The sequence below is a fragment of the Anguilla anguilla genome, chromosome 16, assembly GCF_013347855.1.
Source record: "Anguilla anguilla isolate fAngAng1 chromosome 16, fAngAng1.pri, whole genome shotgun sequence".
Classification (NCBI taxonomy): Eukaryota; Metazoa; Chordata; class Actinopteri; order Anguilliformes; family Anguillidae; genus Anguilla; species Anguilla anguilla.
In genome coordinates, this window is record NC_049216.1 from 11,276,529 (window position 1) to 11,303,066 (window position 26,538).

A 26,538-nucleotide genomic window follows, 5' to 3' on the forward strand; every position below is an offset into this window, starting at 1 on the left:
ACACCACACACACGTACATGCACACACCCCACACACTCACACGAACACATGCACACACCCCACACACACACACGAACACATGCACACACCCCACACACTCACACGAACACATGCACACACCCCACACACACACACAAACACATGCACACACCCCACACACACACGTACATGCACACACCCCACACACTCACACGAACACATGCACACACCCCACACACACACACGAACACATGCACACACCCCACACACACACACGAACACATGCACACACCCCACACACTCACACGAACACATGCACACACCCCACACACTCACACGAACACATGCACACACCCCACACACACACATGAACACATGCACACACCCCACACACACACGTACATGCACACACCCCACACACTCACACGAACACATGCACACACCCCACACACACACACGAACACATGCACACACCCCACACACACACACGAACACATGCACACACCCCACACACTCACACGAACACATGCACACACCCCACACACACACGTACATGCACACACCCCACACACTCACACGAACACATGCACACACCCCACACACACACACGAACACATGCACACACCCCACACACACACACGAACACATGCACACACCCCACACACACACACGAACACATGCACACACCCCACACACACACACGTACATGCACACACCACACACACGTACATGTACACACCCCACACACACACACGTACATGCACACACCCCACACACACACACGTACATGCACACACCCCACACACACACACGTACATGCACACACCCCACACACACACACGTGCATGCACACACCCCACACACACACACGTGCATGCACTCTCACACACACAGCCCACACATATCCCACACACACAGTATCGGTGGTGTTACTGGAGAGCTTTGGGGACGGGGGGGTTTGTGCGTAGCAGAGAGGGTCATGGGAAAGCGCTCCTCTAGGTTCCCCTCCCCGGCTCGTGTTACGCGCTGTAGAAGCGATACCGCTAGGCGCTGGGATTCCGCGCATTCCTGAGGGCCCCGCGCAGTTAAAGCCGCAGCGTCCCGCCCCGCCCGGCCCTGTGAACAGGGCACCAGACTCAAACGCTGCCTAAACATCACACAGACCTTCCCCAAACGCTGCCTAAACGTCACACAGACCTTCCCCAAACGCTGCCTAAACGTCACACAGACCTTCCCCAAACGGTGCCTAAACGTCGCACAGACCTTCCCCAAACGCTGCCTAAACGTCACACAGACCTTCCCCAAACGCTGCCTAAACGTCACACAGACCTTCCCCAAACGCTGCCTAAACGTCACACAGACCTTCCCCAAACGCTGCCTAAACGTCACACAAACCTTCCCCAAACGCTGCCTAAACGTCACACAAACCTTCCCCAAACGCTGCCTAAACGTCACACAGACCTTCCCCAAACGCTGCCTAAACGTCACACAGACCTTCCCCAAACGCTGCCTAAACGTCACACAGACCTTCCCCAAACGCTGCCTAAACGTCGCACAGACCTTCCCCAAATGCTGCCTAAATGTCACACAAACTTTCCCCAGACGCTGCCTAAACGTCACACTGACCTTCCCCAAACGCTGCCTAAACGTCACACAGACCTTCCCCAAACGCTGCCTAAACGTCACACAGACCTTCCCCAAACGCTGCCTAAACGTTACACTAACCTTCCCCAAACGCTGCCTAAACGTCACACGAACCTTCCCCAAACTTTAGCGCAGTGCTTAACGGCCGCTCCCGTCTCCTCCCCCGCTCCCAGGTTGTACTCGTTCACGGCGTTGGACAACCAGAACCTGCAGTTCCTGTGGGACTGGACCCAGCACAACCTGACCATCGACGCGGGGAAGCTCTTCTTCCGCTTCAACCCCAAGCTCTGCATCTCCGAGATCCGCACTATGTGGGAGAAGACGGGAATCACCGAGAAGTTCCCGGAGCAAGAATTCCGCCACAACGGGGACCGAGCCAGCTGTGAGTGCTCCGCTTCTCTCTCTTCCCCCCCCCAGCCCTTTCTCTCTCTCTCTCTCTCTCTGTTCGGCTTCTTCACTTCACTTCAGATGAGCTTTATAGGTCTGACCATAAGCGGGATTGTCCTATGATTTCTTTATAAATTCATTATTCTCAATGGTCGCTTTTCTCCCGTATCGTTTGGTTTTGTTATTTAAAATTTGTGCGCTTAGTACCATTGTAATATATGTTCACCTCCCTGCCCCCCCCCCCCCCCAGGTCACACCCACCGAAATGTCCACTTCTTAAGTCGAAAAGGTTTTTTGGTGAGATGCACCTGTGCAGCGGCCTCCTGCCTAGCTGTGCACGTTCCCCCCCAACCTCCCCCCCTCATGGGCAGGGCTTTGATCCCCCCACCCCCATGTGGGCGGGGCTTTGATCCCCTCCCCATGCCGCTTTCTCAGCCGTGCCCCCTTCTCCATCTGTTACCCTCTCTGCTTCCTACCTGTCTGAGTAAAGCAAAAAATGCTAGTTTATCGGTTTTCTTTACAATTTTATTACTTTTATGACTTGTTATGCTTCCTGACTTTCCCAAGGGCTACTGACGAGGATCGTTCCCTACTCTGGCTCTGAATTACTATTAACTCTTTGGGGGGGGGGGGTGGGATTCCTCACGCCTTCACTGGATTAGAAAACAAAGTATAATTCTCAGTAGGCCTCAAAAAGTTTCACGACCGATTTGGGGGGGTGGGGGGGGGGGTGGTGTTGCGGCAGAGGTGGGCGTTGGGACTGTGGGAACCGCGAAAGTGGCAGTTTGGGGCTTTGGGCTGCAGGCCCTGGCGTCCTTAAGGCACCTTTCGGGTTCGTCCCGGCGAAAGGTAGGCGAGCGGCCGCGTTCGAGCGGAAAGCGCCAGAAACGGCAGCGCTAGCTGCGCTCCTCTCCTCCGGCTCCTGCGCCGCTCCTGAGGAGCCGTGGCAGCCAATCGCCCGCGGGGCTCGGGGGGGGGGACACGCTCCGGCGCTTTCGGGTCTACCTGTTTTAGGACGCATCGACGCGCAAGTCCTTTAGCCGAGCGGTTAGCGTGTCGTTCCCAGTCCGTCTGTTCCGTTTTCATTTCGCTCCAGCGCGTTAGTCAGCAGTCCAGGTGTGTGCGCTTACACGTATCGGTATTACACCTGTAATAATATCGGCAACGATTGCTGTTCGTAAAATGAAGTTGTGGCTGTACATTCGTTTAGTTGAAATCCTTACTTCATATGGATCTCATTCAACTTGACCAACAATATATTTTAGTTTTCATTTTTAAGATGTTTCAGCATAAATTGGACCAATAAACAGAAGGCCTGTTTAAATCTGTGGAGGGTTTGACCTCAGGGTACAAAATCAACACCAGTCGAATGCTGATGCATTTTTCCTGTGACCTTTTTTTGTCATTTTGTCCACTCTGCCACTTTGGCAGGTCACCACCCCTCGCTTGGAGGTCCTGTTTCTATGCTCAATATCTAATTGTCTGGTAAAACAGTGACATTGGCTGGTGAATTTTGGGAAGCACTAGCCACTGTGGCCAGTGGATGAAAAAGCTATTGTACTGCTCTAGTTGACCTACCCATGAACCAATCAGAAAACACTGCTGTCCACAACATATGCTAAATTAGATCAGCGAGCCATTGGTAGCCCACGCCTCATAGCTCCGCCTACGTGGGGCTTCACACAGCCTGACTCTGAGGAGAGTAAATATCAGTTGTTATACGGTGGATCAAATGTATTGAGTTAGAGCAACTACCTGTCTGTTCCGTACAGGCGAGAGCCACACCCTGAAGTTCAAGTCCAACAGCACCATGAGCAACAGGATCAAGCTCACCTGGGAGCGCTATCGGCCCCCAGACTACAGGGACCTCATCAGCTTCATCGTGTACTATAAGGAAGCGTGAGTATCTCTCTCTTTCTCGCTTTCTCTATCTCTCTCTCTCTCTCTCCCTCTCCCATTCTCTCCCACTCAGTTCAATTTTGTACACCCATTACAAAAATCTGAATTACAGAATTTTGCAGCAAAGACCGTAATTCACCAAATTAACCTGAGACCTGTTATTGCTGGAATCTAATTATGAAAGCCCGTCCCCCTGTGGTTCAGGGAGCGTTTAAATACACTCGGGGTGGGGGTCTCCCAAATGTGACGCTCTCTCCTCCCGCTGCAGACCCTTCCAGAACATCACGGAGTTCGACGGGCAGGACGGCTGCGGCTCCAACAGCTGGAACATGGTGGACGTGGACCTGCCGCAGGACAAGAGCATGGACCCCGGGGTCCTGCTGTCCCCGCTCAAGCCCTGGACCCAGTACGCCGTGTTTGTCAAGGCCATCACCCTGGTGGTGGAGGACAAGCACATCCTGGGAGCCAAGAGCGAAGTGGTCTACATCCGCACCAAACCCTCAGGTACACACGCACCTGTACCACACCCTCAGGTACTTACCCACCCATACCAAACCCTCAGGTACTTACACACCTGTACCACACCCTCAGGTACACACAACACACCTGTACCACACCCTCAGGTTCTTACACACCTGTACCACACCCTCAGGTACACACACACCTGCACCACACCCTCAGGTACACACACACCTGTACCAAACCCTCAGGTAGACACACACCTGTACCAAACCCTCAGGTACTTATACACCCATACCAAACCCTCAGGTACTTGCACACCTGTACCAGACCCTCAGGTACAAACACACCTGCACTAAACCCTCAGGTACTTACTCACCTGCACCAAACCTTCAGGTACATCCATGCCTGTATCACCCCCTCAGGTACATCCACCCCTGTACCAAACCCTCAGGTACATCCACCCCTGTTCCACGCACTCAGGTACATCCACCCCTGTACCACACCCTCAGGTACAAACACACCTGGACCACACCCTCTGGTACAAACACACCTGTACTGCCCCCTTATGCCCAATGGACATGTGTATACCAGATATTTCACCCTTGGCTCAAAGATGAGCAATGCGCAACCATGGAAACCATCTCCTCTCTCCTGATTCCCTTTTGCAGAGCCCACCATGCCCCAGGACGTTCGCGCGTACTCAAACTCCTCCTCCAAGCTGCTGGTCAAGTGGTCACGCCCCGTCTCCCCCAACGGGAACCTCACCTACTACCTGGTGCGTTGGCAGCAGCAGCCCGAAGACCGGGACCTGTACCAACACAACTACTGCTCTAAAGGTGAGCACCCTCTAGTGGTAGCACCTACCCTACACACTGCTGCTCTAAAGGTGAGCGCCCTCTACTGGTAGCACATACACACTGCTGCTCTAAAGGTGAGCGCCCTCTACTGGTAGCACCTACACACTGCTGCTCTAAAGGTGAGCGCCCTCTACTGGTAGCACCTACACACTGCTGCTCTAAAGGTGAGCGCCCTCTACTGGTAGCACCTACGCACTGCTGCTCTAAAGGTGAGCGCCCTCTACTGGTAGCACCTGCACAACTATTGAGCTAAAGAAGAGTGCCCTCTGCTGGTAGCACCTGCACAATTACTGCTCTTAAGGTGCTCCCAGACCAAGGACATGCACTCCTCCCAAACCCAAGCGAATGCTTCTACCAGACCAAAGAGAACATCCACTCCCTGAAGCTCAGTGTCAGAGTAGGACGATCCAGTCTGGAGGCCTCAGCTAATTCATATTCATGGGCTGCGTATGTTGTTGTTTTTTTTTTAAAACATTATTTTAAAACATTTCACTCCTTTCCCAAACGCAGAGCTGAAGATTCCCATCCGGATTTCGGCCACGGAGGTGGTGGACATGGAGGAGGACACCAAGCCCACCAAGTCGGACCCCGGCGGGACGGACAAAGGCCCCTGCTGCCCCTGCCCCAAGTCCGCCGACGACCTGAAGGCCGAGGCGGAGGACGCCTCGTACCGGAAGGTGTTCGAGAACTTCCTGCACAACGCGATCTTCACCCCAAGGTGAGCCGTCCCTGGCAGGGCGCCCCCTGCTGGGGCGGGGGTTGCATCCTCCGCTCGGTGGTGATCTTAGGCCAGACTGTTCAGGTGAGGGGGTCCCCTGTACAGTCTGCCGTGCAGCGTTCAAGTGTGTTATAGATTTGGGGGACCCCCTAATGGTTCATGCAGTGAAGGAGTGACTGCTTGGGTGTGGGACAACGACTGGATCTGCACAGGGATTTTGGGGTGCACTTCTTACACTGCTTTAGGGGTTTAGGGGATCGCGGGCTTCATTTATCAAGCACTCGGTGTGCCAGAGAGCTGGCAAGTATGGCTCTTTTGCATGTAGGTTTAGGGGTATTTATGTCAAGGTGGAATAATTACTTCAAGCTTACGCCAACATATCGAATAATACATCCATTAAGCAGCAAGTTATGAGCTATGAGTTGATAGCATCACGTCGTATTCATTTGACGTGTCCGTTATTCATTCAAGGTTCTCATTGTGTCGACATGTTATTGTAATATATCATAATGTGGCTGTTTCCGTGATGAACATGCATAAAATAAATGCATGAACGCGTGTTCTTTCATCACACTCTCACTGTAAATGTTAATTCCACGTGTAACTATTCAAATTGATTTCTACATACAACGTCTTGATTGCTAATTGATTGTCATTTTAGCGCAGCTCGTTGACATATGAACCAATTTCAGCGTTTTTGAGAAGAACTAATGGCACACACGCCAGATCCCGGATTTGATTTAAGAGAGGAAAAAAACATATGTGTTTGCATTGAAATTTGACTCTTCAGCCTCTAGCTGTGCGTACGAATGGCTTGAAGATGGTCTAGAAATAAGAACTTTTCCATGGTTGATAAATGAAGCCCAAGGTCTTAATTTCCTTTCCTTCTGAACCTCCTGCTTTCCTTCTTTTTCCTACTGCTGACACGTGATGTAATGGTTTCATTTCTTACATCTTACAAGATGTAGGTTTCATTTTAAAAACATTGTACTATCTATGTAGTGGCCTGTTTTACTGAAGCAATAGCGTTAAGTACCTATGCTCTAGGGTGCAACGGCAGTGCCCCGGCTGAGGTTTGACCTCGCAACCTCTCGAGCGCCTGGTGCGGAACACTCTGCTCACCAGAACAGTGAGAGAAACCTGCGGAGTGCAATCCTCAGCCTCGCCCCGAGCCACGTACTCTTCACCCCAGCCCCCACCCACACCTCAGCCCCCCTTCTCTTTTTGGGGTAATTCAAGGCCACTTGTTCTTCTGTGCCAGATGATTGTCTAATGCTCCAGGTTGCCGGCCCATGTTTGGTATTGTGGAGAAGGAAAGCAGCAGGAACCGGTACTGGGGGGGGGGTGAGATCTGGAACCAGAACCAGGCCAGTACTAATGGGGTATAATGAACCAGCCCGGTTCCAGCTCTACAGTGGGAAAGTGGTATAATGAGCCAGCCTGCTTCCAGCTCTACAGTGGGAAAGGGGTATAATGAGCCAGCCATGTTCCAGCTCTACAGTGGGAAAGGGGTATAATGAGCCAGCCTGGTTCCAGCTCTACAGTGGGAAAGGGGTATAATGAGCCAGCCTGGTTCCAGCTCTACAGTGGGAAAGGGGTATAATGAACCAGCCTGGTTCCAGCTCTACAGTGGTAAAGGGGTATAATGAACCAGCCTGGTTCCAGCTCTACAGTGGGAAAGGGGTGTAATGAGCCAGCCTGGTTCCAGTTCAACAGTAAAGGGGTATAACGACTAGGGGTCTCAACCTCAGGCTTAACCACGATAGCGTATGATTTTGATGCATGAAGCAACGGTTTGGTATTTGCCAATATCGCAGAATTTGCTACAATACAATCCAAAACGTATTATTAATAAGAAACAATCAATATATATGATTCAGCTAACACAATCCTCTTATAATGTACACATAATACCATGATGGGGTTGAGAGTACAAAAACTTATTGACGTCTCGTTTAACAAAAGGAAAGACGACGCCAGTGCAAGTGATGATGAGGTTGAGTCGGAAATGTGAACAGTGATGTTGGCTGTGGAAACCGCCATAAGATTATGGATAGTTAAAAAAGTATTTTGCTGTGATTCCGTTTTTGTACGTTATGTCGATTGGATCAGATCATTGCCCCGTGAACCGATACATCAATCTCCAGATCAATGCATCGTTACGCCCCTAATAATGATCCAGTCTGGTTCCAGCTCTGTGGTGGGAAAGGAGTATAACTGGCTGTTCTGTGGCCAGGTCACTATGAGGTGGAGTGATTATATTAACTGTGCTTGTGAAAGACTGTCAGTGCTGTGTTTCAGGGCAGAAATATACAAAATTGCGCAGGATAATTGTTTCTATCTGGTTAACATTACTCCGAAGTGCACCCTAAATTTGGCCGATCCAGCCTTTTTGAATGCATTGGGTACTTTGGCCATTGCTCAGGCTTCACAGGTACGCTAAGGTTGTAGTTTGGGGGGGACACGCCCACGTATCGTCTTGAGCGTTTTCACATCCTGCGGAAAGAAGGCAGCCTGCGATCCCATGGCGCCTGCCCCCCCCCCCCCCCCCCCCCCCACCCCCGCTCCCCTCCGGCGGTTTGCTGTAGTATCACTGTCGAGGAAAATGCGGGCGCCAGGAATATCTGTCAGCCCCCGAGAAGAGGAGCGTTTGTGCGCTCTCCACCGCCCGCCAGCAGAGCCGGGGGTTACTGCGAGCGGAGGTCTCGGGGGGAGGTCTCATGGTCTGCGGAATCCTCACCCTTACCTCACCCCATCCCCAGCCTCCACATGCATCGGGTTTCCTTCGACCAATGCAAAGTTTTCTATAAAATAAAAGCAAATTCATTATTTCTGCTGGTTTTTTTTTTTTTACAACCTTTGGGTCCAGGGGAGCTGCGGAGTGCGTGTCAACTCTGACATCCAAATACGTCTCCACTGTCGGCCACGGCTGAGCGCTCTCTTACCGTTCGCTGCTCTGTTTGCCATATGCAATGTAGCAGCCAAAATCTGTAGCGTGAAGAGAGTTGAAAGACTTCCTTTTTGATGCTCCGCTTCCCCTCTTGCATACTTTGGCAGTACGTGACGATCTCCTAATCACAAGAGCAACCTGCTTAGTTTGGATTAGTTTCATTAGTGTCCTATAGTCAAGATTTTATGATTTTTTTTTAATGATGACATACTGGATCTTGCTTGCTGTGGTTAAGCAGAGAAACTGTTGGTCTTTCATTAATTATAAATCTGTGTTAAACTGTTTTGTGTGTTGTGTTTTTCCAGATCAATTCAACACTTATGAGCCGCGTCTACACTTGTTGTTAATCTGGCAGATACGGGCTAACGAAGTTTGGTCTAATTAGCCTAAATGACTTGCCATACAGTATCCCCATTACTGTAGGTCATAGTGAAGTGGTTCTTGCATCATTTTAAAGGTATTTTCCAACTCTGTTTTTTCCACATACTATGCTGACCCCAAAAAGAGTTAAGAGTGATGATAATGAAAGTTGATCTGCAAAAAAAAGCCTGTATTTCAAAATGAATCAAATTTTCACCAAAGTTAGGTTATAATGTCATCAACACCGCCAGAAAATTTGGCTGTGGGTTTTTGAGTCATTGCCTAGATATCATTACTTATTTGAGGTGGTATCGCATAACTAATTTTTTACAATGTTGTTGAACTGCAGTTAATGAACAGTGCTAACAGACGTAGTCCGGCACATGCAAAATTATAACGCACTACGTTCTTGATGGGCACTTCTTGATGTAATGAAGTAAGCAGTCTTTTATGTTCCTCGAAACAAAGGATCACAAGGAACTAAAAAACACAGCCACTCAACAAAAACAACCAAAACAAAACAGACAAAAATCAGAAAAGGTTCTGCAAGGTGCTATGGATGATTCTCACTAGGAGTTACAATGCAACTAAGGCTGAAATACAGAAAACCAAAACACATGGAGATGATCTGAACCTGTAATTTGGAAATTTTGATGTGGAAGAAACAGTGTCAGCCTCAAGGAAAAAACTCTCTAAACAAGCTCAAACCCAGCCAGTCTTAAATACAAACTGAGCCCAGTGCAAACCAAACCAAGGCCCATCATCCACTCAGGGACAGCAAGGGATCATCATCCAGTATGAGAGAGGGCACACAAAGAACTCCCCAAAAAAATGGAGATGAAATAAAATAACTTGCAGAAATAAGAAACGCCCAGGGATTATACTCTCTTTCAGAGCCTTGATGCAAGGATTGTGTCACTGCTCGATATTGTGCATGTCAATCCAGTTGCCGTGACATGACTCAGCCACGAACTTGCACATCTTGGTACCATATGGAATATTGATGTTGATGAAGAATGTGAGGAAGTAATGGTGAAAAAGAAGTTGCCTTTTTCAAGCCAACTTGATTACTGTTGTGTAACCAGGTGACGCTACTTCAGATGAAGTAATATCTCGGCAACCATTCAAAAACCGAAGACCAAACTTTCTGGAGGTGCTGATGACACTACGACCTAACTTTGGTGAAAATTTTGTCGATTTTGAAATGGAGGTTCTTTCGTGGATCAACTTTCACCTTTCATTTTAGGTGCAACATAATGTAAAACAGCTTTAAAATGATACAAGAGCCATTTCTCTATGTCCTATTATAATGTAGATATGGCACGTCAATGTCATGGAGTCGCACTCTTTAAACTTTGTTCGCCCATATCTCCCAGATTAACAGTCTAAGATGAGTGTCATTTTGGTTCCAGGAGTTTCTTCCAAGGCCAAATCAGCATGCCAAAATCCATGAAGATGCGATCCAGACGTGTGTTGAATTGACCCGGTCATGATACATTGTCCCAATTGAGTTTTTTGCCAAAAATGCTTTTGTTAAAAAATGCCTTAACAGTTTTCAGCATCGTGGTCTTTGAAGACCAGTCCCTCCTCTCTCAGGTGACTGCTGTTTGCCTGGATGGTGGGTACGTGGGCGTTGTGGACTCGTGTCGCTGTGTTTCTCTGTGGTCGATGCACGTGTGTGTACGTGTGCGTGTGTCTCCTGTTTAAATGCCGTTCGAATGCGACCACGCCCGGCTGATTGTTGGATTCTTTCAGAGACCCAGAGCGAGCCAATCGCTACACGTCTCTTAAGCGCGACTCTAGGTAAGGCCACGCCCCCCCCCCCCGCGCGCGGGCGCGCCGGTGTGTTGTGGAGTCGCCCTCGTGGTGCTGTGGTGAGCTGGTGCTGCTGTCTCAGTGGGCCGTGTGATCAGTGGACCGTGTGATCAGTAGGCCTTGCGATCAGTGGGCGCCCGGCGCGGGCCCAAAGTCAGCGCTGAAGCTTCAGTGTACCCCGCCGCTCGTTGGACCATTTTCATCCGCGCGCTTCTCATCTACCCGTTCTTTTATTTTTCATTTGTTTTTCATTTATTTCTTCTTTCACATTTTCCCACATTCGTGCATTTATCTCATTCTTTCGTTTGTGCACTTCGGATCAATTCATTATTTACGTTCTTCTCATGATTTCATTCATGGTTCAGAGATTAATCTGGCTTAAATCTGGCCTTCTAGGCCAGTAGTACTGCTGGTTTCCATACTTACCCTCTAATCAGGACTGATTTCAACCTGGGACCATGTCTGTGGTCAGTCAGTGTTAATGATCAGTTAATTGTTAGGCAGGAAAGAAAAGCAGCAGTACTCGAGGGTCAGATTTGAGTTATCCCTGTTTTAGTTCATTTGTTCCGTGTCCACTGACCCCCCCAGGATTAACCCTTTGAAGAGTAGATTTTTTGGAACGTTTTTTTCTCAATTCTAAGTCTGTGTTCTAGAACTCTGTTGCTTTCAATTCCCATAGTGATTGTAACATCAGCATTAGAATGTTCGGTTAAGAACATTCTAATCACATATTTGTGACCTCACGCCACTGAACTGTAGCCCGCACCTTGAAGGGTTAAGTGTCCAGACTCCCGGTACTGCTGCATTCTGTTCAGCGGCCTTTGCTGGCTTTCATCCATCTCCGCTGTATTTTGGTATGCTTTATGTTCCCGTGGCATTCTTCAAAGGAGCGCACTTGTTTTGTGTTTTTCTTCACTTTTAGAAGTCTTTGAGTGTCATTGAGTTTCATTCGTTCACACACAGACACACAGACTATGCCCAAACTGGTGTTTTTTTTATATCGTTATTTACATCGTTATTTACACCAGTAAATCACCAGTAACAGAGCTTGCATTAACGGTCGGCAGGCTGAAGATTTGTGTGTCTCTGATGTCATTGCCTTTAATAAGTGAGAGCTTGCAGACATATTGTGTTTGGTATTTGTGTGAGGGGCGGTTAAGGGGGAACCGGGCCCTAACAGATGATTGGGAGAAGTAGACCATGCCCATTTTTACCAACAGCTATTTGACCCTTAAACCCTTGAGCATTACACAGCCGAGCTAGGAAGGAAAAAGAACATGACCCAACACCATCACCATCACCAGTGTTTGTGTGTCCATACCAGAAAGGTTTTTCAGATGGCCGGCAGGATGGCCTATTGCGTGTTCTCGTGTTTGTCTATTTGTGTATGTGCGTGTTGTGAGCCTGCGGAGTTTCCTCTGTGTGTGTGTGTGTGCGTGTGTGTGTGTCTGTTGGCTGAATCCTGAGTGGCGGGTTTCTCAGGGCTTGCGGTGTGTGTGTGTGTGACAGTGGCACGTGGGTGTGTGTAGGGAGGTCACCACACCCGTAGCGTAGCGACGTCCTGTCACCTGCCCACCTCCTCACATCTCGGCCAATCCTGAAACTCCTGCCCCTGTGTGCCCCGCCCACTCAGGCCCCCGGACCGCCGCCGCCGGGACGTCTTCGGGGCGGCCAACGGCACCCTGCTGCACGGCGCGGGGGTGAACGGCACCGAGCCGGACGGGAACGGGACGGACGGGGAGCCGGTGGAGCGGGAGTACCCGTTCCAGGAGACCATGGTGAGCGGGCGGGAGTGGACGGAGATCTCGCACCTGCAGGCCTTCTCCGTGTACCGCATCGACATCCACGCCTGCAACCAGGAGGTCAAGCACTGCAGTGCCGCCGCCTTCCGCTTCTCCAGGACCAAACACGCAGGTCAGAACCGCGACCGCAACCCGCTCGGTACCAAACACGCAGGTCAGAACCGCGAGACACCGACCCGCTCGGTACCAAACACGCAGGTCAGAACCGCGACCGCAACCCGCTCGGTACCAAACACGCAGGTCAGAACCGCGAGACACCGACCCGCTCGGTACCAAACACGCAGGTCAGAACCGCGACCGCAACCCGCTCGGTACCAAACACGCAGGTCAGAACCGCAAGACACCGCCCCGCTCGGTACCAAACACGCAGGTCAGAACTGCGACCGCAACCCGCTCGCTACCAAACACGCAGGTCAGAACCGCGCCCGCAACCCGCTCTTTACCAAACACGCAGGTCAGAACCGCGACCGCAACCCGCTCGGTACCAAACACGCAGGTCAGAACCGCAAGACACCGACCTGCTCGGTACCAAACACGCAGGTCAGAACCGCGCCCGCAACCCGCTCGCTACCAAACACGCAGGTCAGAACCGCGACCGCAACCCGCTCGGTACCAAACACGCAGGTCAGAACCGCAAGACACCGACCCGCTCGGTACCAAACACGCAGGTCAGAACTGCGACCGCAACCCGCTCGGTACCAAACACGCAGGTCAGAACCGCGACCGCAACCCGCTCGGTACCAAACACGCAGGTCAGAACCGCAAGACACCGACCCGCTCGGTACCAAACACGCAGGTCAGAACCGCGACCGCAGCCCGCTCGGTACCAAACACGCAGGTCAGAACCGCGACCGCAACCCGCTCGCTACCAAACACGCAGGTCAGAACCGCAAGACACCGACCCGCTCAGTACCAAACACGCAGGTCAGAACCGCAAGACACCGACCTGCTCGGTACCAAACACGCAGGTCAGAACCGCGACCGCAACCCGCTCGGTACCAAACACGCAGGTCAGAACCGCGACCAGAACCCGCTCTTTCACCAAAACCTGCAGGTCAGAGCTTGAATGCTCTCGTGTACCAAACCCACAGTGGACTAAGGATGCTTTAAAATTGCCTGGGTCCTTATGTTGCTTAGTGACCCAGCTGTTCCGGTAAGGTGATGACAGTACCTTTACTGAAACACACTATCACAGAGCTGCACTCAGGCATTTACCTCTCCTCTCTCTCTGTCTCTCTCTATCTCTCTCTCCCTCTCTCTCTCTCTCTCTCTGTGTCTCTCTCCCTCTCTCTCTCTCTCTGTGGTGCTTTCCCAGACAAAGCGGACGACATTCCGGGCGTGGTGACCTGGGAGCGGGTGGACGGGGCGGAGGGCTCGGTGTTCCTGAAGTGGCCCCAGCCCGTCAATCCCAACGGCCTGATCCTGATGTACGAGATCAAGTTCCACCTCAGCAACGAGGTGAGCGCCGGGCGTCGCCCTCGAACCCCTGCCTGTCACGGTAATACCGCGGTGCAGCAGTTTAACGTGTGTGTGCTTGTACGTGTGTGTCCTCCGCGCACGTTTTCTTGTCTCACAGCCGGAGAAGCACGAATGCGTATCCCGGCAACAGTACCGGGAACACGGAGGGGCCAAACTGAGCATCCTGGGGCACGGGAACTACTCCGTCCGGATCCGAGCCACCTCGCTCGCCGGAAACGGGTCCTGGACCGAGTCGGCGTCCTTCTACGTCCCCCCGCCCAAACGTAAGGGCCCGTCCCACTCACTTCCCCCCCCCCCCCCCCCCCACTTCATTAAGTGAGTCAGAATCTCTGTTTACTGAGATTCGAGGTCAGCCGGTCGCTCGCTCTGAATCACTGTCTTGTGCTCTCTCTCTCCGTTTGCCCCTCCTCCCCCCCTCAGCAGCCAATGACAGCTTCCTGTACCTGATGATCAGCATTCCCATCGTGGTGCTGCTCATCATCGCCAGCCTGGTGGCCGCGCTCATAGTGGTCAACAAGAAGAGGTGAGCAATCCCGTCCAGCCAATCAGAGTTCCCCAGTCCCCGCGAGCGGAGGGTTTGTGTGAGCCCCTCCGTTTCGGGCGGGCGAGCGAGCGAGCGAGGGAGGGAGGGAGGGAGGGAGGGAGGGAGGGAGGGAGGGAGGGAGGGCGGGCGGGCGGGCGGGCGGGCGGGCGGGCGGGCGGGAGCGAGCGAGCGAGCGGGCGGATGGGAAACGCGCGAGTTTACTGTGCAAGCCTGCGTGACGGAAGGGCGGGTTTGTTTCCATAGGAACAATGACCGGCTGGGGAACGGGGTTCTGTACGCCTCGGTGAACCCGGAGTACTTCAGCGCTGCGGAGAGTGAGTACAGAGTTACAGTGTGTGTGTGTGTGTGTGTGTGTGTGTGTGCAGCTGTGCGCGTGTGTGTGTGTGTGTGTGCAGCTGTGCGCGCGTGTGTGTGTGTGTGTAGCTGATGTAGTCTTCCTCTGCAGTGTGTGTGTGTGTGTGTGTGTTTGTATGTGTGTATATGTGTGCAGCTGTGTACGTGTGTGTGCAGCTGATGTAGTCTTCGTCTGCAGTGTGTGTGTGTGTGTGTGTGTGCAGCTGTGTGTGTGTGTGTGTGTGTGTGTGTGTGTGCGCAGCTGATGTAGTCTCTCTCAGCAGTGTGTGTGTGTGTATGTGTGTGTAGCTGATGTAGTCTTCCTCTGCAGTGTGTGTGCGTGTGTGTGTCTGATGTAGTCTCTCTCAGCAGTGTGTGCTTGTGCGCGTGCGTGTGTGTGTGTGTGCAGCTGTGCGCGCGTGTGTGTGTATGTATGTGTGCAGCTGTGCGCGTGTGTGTGTGTAGCTGATGTTGTCTCTCTCAGCTGTGTGTGTGTGTGTGTGTGTGTAGCTGATGTAGTCTTCCTCTGCAGTGTGTGTGTAGCTGATGTAGTCTCTCTCAGCAGTGTGTGTGTGCGTGTGTGTGTGTGTGGATTGTACGTGTGCACAGCTGATTCTGTAGTCTTGCTCCTCTCTCTCTAGTGTACGTGCCGGATGAGTGGGAGGTTCCGCGGGAGAAGATCACTCTGTCTCGGGAGCTGGGCCAGGGCTCGTTCGGCATGGTGTACGAGGGCATCGCCAAGGGCGTGGTCAAGGACGAGCCCGAGACGCGCGTGGCCATCAAGACCGTCAACGAGTCGGCCAGCATGCGCGAGCGCATCGAGTTCCTCAACGAGGCGTCCGTCATGAAGGAGTTCAACTGCCACCACGTGGTGAGAGACCCTTAGCCCCGCCCCTGTGTACTGAGAGCCTTACTGGCCCCACCCCTGTGTACTGAGAGCCTTACTGACCCCACCCCTGTGTACTGAGAGCCTTACTGGCCCCGCCCCTGTGTGCTGAGAGCCACGCTGGCCCCACCCTCTGTGTACTGAGAGCCACGCTGGCCCCACCCTCTGTGTACTGAGAGCCACGCTGGCCCCGCCCCCTGTGTACTGAGAGCCACGCTGGCCCCACCCTCTGTGTACTGAGAGCCACGCTGGCCCCACCCTCTGTGTACTGAGAGCCACGCTGGCCCCACCCTCTGTGTACTGAGAGCCACGCTGGCCCCGCCCTCTGTGTACTGAGAGAAATACTGGCCCCGCCCCCTGTGTACTGAGAGCCACGCTGGCCCCGCCCCTGTGTACTGAGTGCCATACTGGCCCCACCCCCTGTGTCCTGAGAGCCTTACTAACCCCGCCCCTGTGTCCTGAGGGCTGTACTAGCCCTGCCCCCTGTGTCCTGAGGGCTGTACTAGCCCTGCCCCTGTGTCCTGAGGGCTGTACTAGCCCTGCCCCTGTGTCCTGAGGGCTGTACTAGCCCTGCCCCTGTGTCCTGAGGGCTGTACTAGCCCTGCCCCTGTGTCCTGAGGGCTGTACTAGCCCTGCCCCTGTGTCCTGAGGGCTGTACTAGCCCCGCCCCTGTGTCCTGAGGGCTGTACTAGCCCTGCCCCTGTGTCCTGAGGGCTGTACTAGCCCTGCCCCTGTGTCCTGAGGGCTGTACTAGCCCTGCCCCTGTGTCCTGAGGGCTGTACTAGCCCTGCCCCTGTGTCCTGAGGGCTGTACTAGCCCTGCCCCTGTGTCCTGAGGGCTGTACTAGCCCTGCCCCTGTGTCCTGAGGGCTGTACTAGCCCTGCCCCTGCGTCCTGAGGGCTGTACTAGCCCTGCCCCTGCGTCCTGAGGGCTGTACTAGCCCTGCCCCTGTGTCCTGAGGGCTGTACTAGCCCTGCCCCTGTGTCCTGAGGGCTGTACTAGCCCTGCCCCTGCGTCCTGAGGGCTGTACTAGCCCTGCCCCTGCGTCCTGAGGGCTGTACTAGCCCTGCCCCTGTGTCCTGAGGGCTGTACTAGCCCTGCCCCTGTGTCCTGAGGGCTGTACTAGCCCTGCCCCTGTGTCCTGAGGGCTGTACTAGCCCTGCCCCTGCGTCCTGAGGGCTGTACTAGCCCTGCCCCTGTGTCCTGAGGGCTGTACTAGCCCTGGCCCTGTGTCCTGAGGGCTGTACTAGCCCTGCCCCTGTGTCCTGAGGGCTGTACTAGCCCTGCCCCTGTGTCCTGAGGGCTGTACTAGCCCTGCCCCTGTGTCCTGAGGGCTGTACTAGCCCTGCCCCTGTGTCCTGAGGGCTGTACTAGCCCTGCCCCTGTGTCCTGAGGGCTGTACCAGCCCTGCCCCTGTGTCCTGAGGGCTGTACTAGCCCTGCCCCTGTGTCCTGAGGGCTGTACTAGCCCTGCCCCTGTGTCCTGAGGGCTGTACTAGCCCTGCCCCTGTGTCCTGAGGGCTGTACCAGCCCTGCCCCACTCATCTGGTAACTGGGCGACGCTAAACTTGCCCGTTCAGCGACAGCAGCCCTGTTTGAGCAAAACAAAGTGCATTCGGATTAAATGGAGTGCAAACGATGCTCCCCCAGGGGCACGGGGATACGGTTCAGCCCTGAAGCCGTCCTGGCTGCTCTAAAGCCAGTTAATTAATTATTGAACTAAACTTTAATTATTCAGAGGGAAGATGTTTGCCTGCTTGTTTTAGAGCCCTCTCCTTGTTGTACAAATATAGAACAATTAAAAACAGTCTTAGGCATTCTTACTTTACAACTTGAGTAAGGGTGATGTTAAGAACAGTTTAGTTCAGTATGTAATGCCTGTGAAAAGTTAATTCATGCTGAAGATGAGTTGCCAAGTGCTGAGATAACAAACCAGTTGGGTAAAAACTTTAAATGAAAGTGCAACGATATTGCTAGTTTCCCTTAAAAGGTTTTTTTAAGTAGTCTTAAATGCATTCATTGACTGTGGTGACTAAGATACACAAACTTGCGCTTGTATAAAAAGCTTTTTATGGCTGTCGGTATGGTATTGCGTGCTAATTTGCGTTCTCTCCTCCGATTGGCCCAGGTGCGTCTGCTGGGCGTGGTTTCGCAGGGTCAGCCCACTCTGGTCATAATGGAGCTGATGACCCGTGGAGATCTCAAGAGTCACCTGCGGTCTCTGCGGTCCCAGGAGGTAATCACCTGCTCCTCAAAGTCTGACCCCACTCTGAACCACCTGATTTACCTGAGCCCCTCAGATTCATCTGATTTACCTGAGCCCCTCAGATTCACCTGATTTACCTGAGCCCCTCAGATTCACCTGATTTACCTGAGCCCCTCAGATTCACCTGATTTACCTGAGCCCCTCAGATTCACCTGATTTACCTGAGCCCCTCAGATTCACCTGATTTACCTGAGCCAATCAGTGAGCTGATTTACCTGAGCCCCTCAGATTCACCTGATTTACCTGAGCCCCTCAGATTCATCTGATTTACCTGAGCCTCTCAGATTCATCTGATTTACCTGAGCCCCTCAGATTCATCTGATTTACCTGAGCCTCTCAGATTCATCTGATTTACCTGAGCCCCTCATAGTGACCTGATTTACCTGAGCCCCTCAGATTCACCTGATTTACCTGAGCCTACTCAGATTCACCTGATTTACCTGAGCCCCTCAGATTCATCTGATTTACCTGAGCCTCTCAGATTCACCTGATTTACCTGAGCCCCTCAGAGTGACCTGATTTACCTGAGCCCCTCAGATTCACCTGATTTACCTGAGCCCCTCAGATTCACCTGATTTACCTGAGCCAATCAGAGTGAGCTGATTTACATACAGTGAAGACGTTCCCCGGGATTCACATCCCGCCATTACCGAACACGCAGACGCAAACCCAGCCGCCGTCTCCCTCGCAGAACTCGTCCAGTCTGCCGCTGCCCCCGCTGAAGAAGATGATCCAGATGGCGGGAGAGATCGCGGACGGCATGGCCTACCTCAACGCCAACAAGTTCGTCCACCGCGACCTGGCGGCCAGGAACTGCATGGTGGCCGAGGACTTCACCGTCAAGATCGGAGGCGAGTGTTTGTAAAAACGCACGCACGCACGCCATTGGTGCAGAGTATTACATAATCACCCTAATGGTGGAGCTTGATTGGGTCAATAGTCTACAGGCTAGAGTGGCTGGGTCACCAACCTCAGGCTTTTTTCTTCGTATCCTTGGTTTTTCCTCCATTTGCTGAGCTTTTGCACGCCATGTTAGAGAAGAATTCTGCAGGTGAAGCATGCTACTCGCACGCAACAAGCTCTGGGAGGGGCTGATGAACCCTCAGAACCTTCCGGTGATCCACAGCAGCGTTGCGTAGGTTCGCTGTCCTCACGCCGAACCCCCCCTTTCCCCGCCCCGCAGATTTCGGCATGACGAGGGACATCTACGAGACGGACTACTACCGCAAAGGGGGCAAGGGCCTGCTGCCCGTGCGCTGGATGGCCCCGGAGTCGCTGAAGGACGGCGTGTTCACCACCAACTCGGACGTGTGGTAAGAGATGGGCGCGCCCTCCTCCCTCGCTGTCCCGCCCTCCTCCCCCCTCGCTGTCTCACCGTGCCGCGCCGTTCGGGCAGAGGGCCGGCTCGGCCGCGCGACCCGGTGTCCCCGGGAACAGCCGGCAGCCCGCCGTCAGGGGCGGGGCTTCACAAAACGCTTCTGAAAAACAGGAAAAAGGAAGTAAAGATGGCGCGCTCCGCTGTTAGCCGTTAGCGGCGAGCGGCGGCCCAGGTTACCGCGCGTCTCGGCCGGGGTGAGCGCTGGGCGGGGCGGGGCCGCGAGATCCCCCCCCCCCCCCTCTCCAGGAGGTCTGGTCACAGCCTTAATGTAGGAGAGCTGCTGTCGGACACTTCCTTCATTCCGGCTACTGTGCAGGAAGTGGCGGGGGGGGAGGAGGGGGGTGTTCTTGTGTGTTCTGCCTCTCCGTCCATTTGCCCCCTCCCCTCCCATGTTTTTAAATTATAGGGCAGTCGCTGCCGGGAAACCACAAATTTAGCCCCCCCACAGCCCACATGCCCACATTTTCTCTTCTCCTTTCAACTCTTGTAGTTGAACACGATTAAAGCTCCCTCCCTCCCTCCCTCCTTCTCTCTCTTTCTGTCTCTCCCTCTCTCTCGCCCCCTCTGCCCCCAGTTCTCTCACTACATCAGTGGCCCTGCAGTGTCTCTCAAATAAAAGAAACTTAAAAACACACATGCATGGAAGCACACGCACATACGCACACACACCCACACACTCTCGCTCACTCACACACACACTCTCTCTCTCTCTCACTCACACACACACACACTCTCTCTCTCTCTCACACACACTTTCTCATGTGTCTTTGTGTTCTCATGGCTCTTGATGCTGCTCTTAGCTACAAATCCTGCCCTAATGGCTTTTTCTTTGAGGGGCGATGAGCGTCGGCTGTGATCCACAGCCAGGCGAGAGCTAATGAACAGTCACTGGCAACACCCCGCTCTTTGTGTTTTTATTTAGCGGCTCAGCCCCCCCCCCCCCCCCCCCCCAGTCACATTTTCTCACCGGCTTTTGGATCGCACTGAATCATTTTGAGCTAATGGACAACACATGTCCGGAGGAACACTGCACCCAAGTTGACTTCGCCTCTGCTTGTTTCCGTCGCCTCGGCAACAGACTTATCTCACACCTTAGTGTGGGACCAGGCCACTCTTCCACCCCCCCCCCCCCCCCAAATTTTCCCCCAAGTCTCTCCGCATTTCCTGCCGTTCTAGCTGTAGCATCTGGTAGCGTTTTGGCACAAAGCGTCGCTATGGGCACTGCGCAGGGGAGCCCGGAACTCAGCGCCATTTTAAAGACCAGTCATCGGACCGTAGCGGACGGGGGGGGGGGGGGGGAAGAAAGCCTTTCGTATTTATGGGCGGCAGCACCACTGACGCATTCCAGCTCCGCTCGTAGTTTTCTGGGCTCGTAGTTTTCGGGGCTCGTACTGGAGCGCGCTGAAAGCGATTAGGGCCGTTTCCCGGGGTGGGGGGCTCTGAAGTGTTAATAACCCTAATAACAATCCTCTATTATCCCCTCCCCTTTGCTCTGTTGTACTCTCACATTCAAATACGCAGTGCTTCACATGTGTCGTAAATATGTAGATGACATGAACAGAAAAAAACCCAGTGACCCTCTCTCTCTCTCTCTCTCACTCACTCACTCACTCACACACACACACACACACACACACACACACACACACACACACACACACGCACCGCAGTGTGAACTAATAAAATAAGAAGGCGCAGTACCAGCATTAATGGGGAGCACAGATGAGCACAGAGGTCACGGATGCTTAACTCTTCCCCTTTCCCTGTCTCCCCCTGCAGGTCGTTTGGCGCGGTGCCTGTTTACGTCTGTGTCTCTGTCTCTCCCCCCCCCCCCCCTCCGCAGGTTGTTTTGGGTTGCGCCGGTGTGAGCCTCTCTGTCTCCCCCTGCAGGTCGTTCAGGGCGGTGCCTGTTTACGTCTGTGTCTCTGTCTCTCCCCCCCCCCCCCCCTCGGCAGGTTGTTTGGGGTTGAGCCGTGTGAGCCTCTCTGTCTCCCCCTGCAGGTCGTTCGACGCGGTGCCTGTTTACGTCTGTGTCTCTGTCTCTGTCTCTCTCCCCCCCCCCCCCCTCGGCAGGTTGTTTGGGGTTGCCCTGGTGTGAGCCTCTCTGTCTCCCCCTGCAGGTCGTTCGGGGTGGTGCTGTGGGAGATCGCCACCCTGGCGGAGCAGCCGTACCAGGGCATGTCCAACGAGCAGGTGCTGCGCTTCGTCATGGAGGGAGGCCTGCTGGACAAGCCGGACAACTGCCCCGACATGCTGTGAGTCTCCGCCCCCCTCGGCCCCGCCTCACTGTCGCCATGACGACGCTAACGCTGCTGTGGGCGGGGGGGGGGGGCTCTCGCTAGGTCTCTGGTCCATTTCGGCAGATGATGCACTGAACGCATGTAAACCCATTAACCCTGTTGTGGGCATGAACCAGTTTGCTAGCTCACAATAATGAACCATGATAATAATCTGTCCATTACCAATCTAAATGGCTTTATTCAGTACTTTCCAGAAAAAAAACTTTCTCTAGATGGTGAAACCTTCCATGTAACTCTAAACGAAAAGTGTGCTGGTAAAAGAATTAAGATGAGGATTACGTAAAAATAAAAATAAACGCAATGTTGTTTTATGACAAAAGAACGAGCCTGGGAAACCTGGTTGGGATGTTATCCACATTAGGGAGGAAGCTCCTCTCTCTTGTTCATAGATTAATATAATGTATGTATACGTTTCAAGGGATTCATCAGTTTCTTTCCCCTGCCGGTCTTCGCTGATGTGAGATTCATATAGCAGTGATGGATATAGCAGTCCCCAAGGTTAGCCGTTACCAGAGTGCAGCCCCCATGCGCGGTGGGGGAGCCGCAGCAGGCAGGAGCGCCACGGATTCCGCCTGAACAGAAGCGCGGCTGTTCGCTACCCCCCCCCCCAGTGTATTCTCTCTCTCTCGCTCGCTCTCTCTCTCTCTCTCTCTCTGTCTCTCTCTCTCGCTCGCTCTCTCTCTCTCTCTCTCTGTCTCTCTCTCTCGCTCGCTCTCTCTCTCTCTCTGTCTCTCTCGCTCTCTCTCTCTCTCTGTCTCTCTCTCTCGCTCTCTCTCTCGCTCTCTCTGTCTCTCTCTCTCGCTCTCTCTGTCTCTCTCGCTCGCTCTCTCTCTCTGTCTCTCTCTCTCGCTCTCTCTCTCTCGCTCTCTCTGTCTCTCTCTCTCGCTCTCTCTGTCTCTCTCGCTCGCTCTCTCTGTCTCTCTCTTTGTCTTTCTCTGTCTCTGTCTCTTTCTCTCACTCTCTGTGTCCCTGCATGTCTCTCTCTCTATCATTGACTCTCTGCGAGCGCACGCATGCAAGCAAGCAAGGTTTTCATTTCTGAAGGCTCCAGCTGTTTTCTTAGCTTGTTTGTGTGGAGCTCTATTGCATGGAACTCTCCTCTGTGGGGTTTGTTTATCTCTCGCTGTTTCTTCTGTGTTCGATGCACTGTATATACATATGCATACGTTCATACATGTACATACAGTATAGGATCAGTTGTGCTTTTCCTTACTTTGTGTCAGAAATCTGAACTGCCTCTACTGTTCTGACTTCTAGCAGCAGTACATGTAGAAATGTCTGAAGATGTTGACAAAGCATGTGACTGAGTCACATGAGTCTAATGGCTCTAGTTGTGGTGAACAATGCCACCTGGTGGCAAGAGGGCACAGTTGCAGCAATAGGGAAATTAGTCTCATTTTAACGATCACAATGATACACGCATGGAAAAATTCCTACACATTGTTCTGACCCCATTCCCTTTTTCCCCCACTGTGTGTGTGTGTATCTGTGCGCGTGTGCACTTGCGTGTTTGTATGTGTGTGTGTACCTGTGCGCGTGTTTGTGTGGCTGCAGGTTCGAGCTGATGCGCATGTGCTGGCAGTACAACCCCAAGATGCGGCCGGCGTTCCTGGAGATCATCAGCAGCCTGAAGGAGGAGCTGGAGCCGCCCTTCCGGGAGATGAGCTTCTTCTACAGCGAGGAGAACAAGCCGCCCGACACCGAGGAGCTGGACATGGAGACGGAGAACATGGAGAGCGTGCCGCTGGACCCCTCCCCCGGGCCCCCGGGAGCCCAGGCCCCGCCCCCTCAGCAGCCCACCCCCACGCAAGGCCCCGCCCCCACGCATCAGCATCAGCAGCAGCAGCAGCAGCAGCCGCCCGCCGCGGCGGCGACGGGGACCCACCCCGCCCCTCCCCTCGCCTCGGGCCCCGCCTCCCCCTGCGCCTCCTCCCCGGCCTCGCCCGGCGCCGCCTCCTCGGACAAACGGGCCGGGCACGCGCCCGCCGCCAACGGGCCGGCGGTGGTACTGCGGCCCGCCTTCGAGGAGGCCCCGCCCTACGCGCACATGAACGGGGGCCGCAAGAACGAGCGCGCCCTGCCGCTGCCCCAGTCCTCCGCCTGCTGATCCAGGACAAGCCCCGCCCCCTCCCTCTGAGGGCAGCGTGTGAGTGGCTGCCCCAGTCCTCCACCTGCTGATCCAGGACAAGCCCCGCCCCGCCCCCTCCCTCTGAGGGCAGCGTGTGAGTGGCTGCCCCAGTCCTCCGCCTGCTGATCCAGGACAAGCCCCGCCCCCTCCCTCTGAGGGCAGCGTGTGAGTGGCTGCCCCAGTCCTCCGCCTGCTGATCCAGGACAAGCCCCGCCCCCTCCCTCTGAGGGCAGCGTGTGAGTGGCTGCCCCAGTCCTCCGCCTGCTGATCCAGGACAAGCCCCGCCCCCCTCCGTCTGTGTGAGTGAGCCCCTTTCCCCACTGTACCTCAGTGGGCTCTTTTTCACGTCTTTTCTAATTATTATGTCATTAGTACGATGAGGATCAATAAATAAACCTGAAGAAAAAACAAAATCGCCCAATAACAAAAATGAGAACCCCCACCCAGCCCACCTATTCGTTGCTGAGCGCCTCCAGAGGTGGGATCCGCCCGGCAACAGCCGCAGTCTCGAGGATCCGCCAACTCCTATTTGTAGAACCCCTTTTATATATGAATATTTTGTTTCTTTGGTTATTTTTGGTACTTTTTTAAAGAAACAGAGGCACCTAACAGGGTCCCCGCTGGAGACTGATGGGATGGACGCTGGGATTTGGGGGACAAATCAGAGAAAACGAAAGGCCTCCCATTCCACCCAACAGAAGAGTGTGTGCGTGTGTGTGTGTGCGTGCGTGTGTGTGTGCGTGCGTGTGCGTGCGTGTGTGTGGATACTCGTGGGCACTCTGTACTTCGCCTGCAGGTCCTCTGCCCCGTTCCTGTCTCCGTCGACACGTACCTCGTACCGCGTGGAGGAGCGCCGGTCGGCCATCTTGGCCCCCTCCTGGATTACTCCTCACGCAGCGACCTTCATCAGCGCGTGCAAATCGAGGGACAGCCCCTTCCAGCGCGCTGACCAATAACAGGGGTGGAAAATGAGAGGGGGAAGGGTTTTAAAAAAAAATTTTTTTTTGCCAAATGCATTTTTTTTCCTCTTGATAATTTATAATTTGTTACTTTACCCTCCTTAGATTTTTTTCATCCCCCAGCCACGCCCCAACCGCCCGGAACATCGAAGGAATGAAACTGCTCTAACACTCACACTTTACACTGGTGTCATTTTTTAAAACTGTGGCGTTCCTTTTTTTAACTTCACTATCGCGTTCGACGTTTAGAAGATAACGTGTCTCCTCTTATTCCCTCCCTCCCTCCCTCCCTCCTCTCTGTGGGGTTAGGGCGGGCGGGCCACCTTCTCATTTATTTCATCATCCGGGGACGAACGGCAACCAGAAACGAACAGGAAGCGCGGATTCAAAAGAAAGAACCATTGAAGACTTTGAAATCGAGAAAGGAAAACGGTCCATGCAGCGGAGAGATGCAGCGGACACAGGCAGGGGTCGCAGTCAGACGGGACGTAAACAAACGGCGAGGGCGAAGAGAGGCGTTTTAAGAAAGATCGCCGGATCTCACCAAACTCAACCTCACGAGCCTGGCGGAGAGTGAGCGGGGTTCTGCTCGCGGCGGGTTTTTTTTTTAGACTCATCTTCAGTCTCTCCGTACGGTCCGGAAGTTTCTACGAAAGCTCTTTCACCGGGGGGTACGTCAAACCGCGGATCATTCACACACACGCATCGTTTTGTGTCACTTTTATACAACTTTTTTACGGTTCATCTTCATGTCTGTACAGAAAAGAAGCTGCTATTTTATTCTTTGTTTTTCTTTTGTGGATGTAATCTACATCGTGTGTATATATATGTATATATGAATATACATATATATATATATATAAAATCTAAAAATAAATCCTTCAGGTTTAATCTTTTACTGTTTCCACTACGGTCCCTTCTCCTACGCTTTGTTCTCTGGCGCAAAAAAAGAAAGAAAAAGAAAAAATAGTTTTATCGTGTATATTAAATTTGTTTTTTCCTTTTCTCGATGAGGATATCTGTTGCCACGTGATCCGATGCCTTCTATTTTTTTAATGAGTATATTTTCTTTTGCTTTCCGTTTTGTTAGAAGCGTACGTGTTTATTATTATTGTTATTGTTATTATTATTGTTGATGATGTTGTTGTCGTTGGTATGGACAGCTCAGCTCCTGGCGTGAGCGAGCGCGTGCGTGTAGCGTCCTCGCTCGCTCGCCCCGCCCGCTCGCTCGTCTCTCTCACCGCGTCCGGCGCAGCCGCCCGGGCGCGACTCAGTCTCAGGTCAAAAAAAAAAAACAAGGTTTTACTCTCCTCTCCATACATTCGCATTATCGTCCTCCGTTTGTCTCTCTCTCTCTCTCTTTCTCTCTCTCTCTCCTCTCTGTTGCAGCGTT

At 53.1% G+C, this 26,538-nt stretch overlaps 1 protein-coding gene across 3 annotated transcripts in view; it reads left to right on the forward strand.

The window, feature by feature from the left end:
* igf1ra (insulin-like growth factor 1a receptor) overlaps positions 1-25,582 on the forward strand; it is a 96,796-nt gene extending 71,214 nt beyond the window's left edge. Inside the window, exons 6-22 of one of the 3 annotated variants that reach the window (XM_035396386.1) lie at positions 1,797-2,005; positions 3,783-3,909; positions 4,178-4,413; positions 5,040-5,207; positions 5,739-5,946; positions 12,705-12,985; positions 14,189-14,331; positions 14,450-14,615; positions 14,773-14,875; positions 15,140-15,210; positions 15,871-16,100; positions 18,243-18,350; positions 19,072-19,231; positions 19,564-19,693; positions 21,879-22,013; positions 23,613-24,170; positions 24,318-25,582. In XM_035396386.1, coding sequence (XP_035252277.1) covers positions 1,797-2,005; positions 3,783-3,909; positions 4,178-4,413; positions 5,040-5,207; positions 5,739-5,946; positions 12,705-12,985; positions 14,189-14,331; positions 14,450-14,615; positions 14,773-14,875; positions 15,140-15,210; positions 15,871-16,100; positions 18,243-18,350; positions 19,072-19,231; positions 19,564-19,693; positions 21,879-22,013; positions 23,613-24,165 — 3,028 coding nt within the window. In that variant the 3' untranslated portion in view covers positions 24,166-24,170; positions 24,318-25,582. Of the gene's footprint in view, positions 1-1,796; positions 2,006-3,782; positions 3,910-4,177; positions 4,414-5,039; positions 5,208-5,738; positions 5,947-12,704; positions 12,986-14,188; positions 14,332-14,449; positions 14,616-14,772; positions 14,876-15,139; positions 15,211-15,870; positions 16,101-18,242; positions 18,351-19,071; positions 19,232-19,563; positions 19,698-21,878; positions 22,014-23,612; positions 24,171-24,317 lie in introns of those variants that run through there. The other 2 variants (XM_035396387.1, XM_035396389.1) reach the window with 2 other exon arrangements.
* The last annotated feature ends 956 nt before the right edge of the window (positions 25,583-26,538 follow it).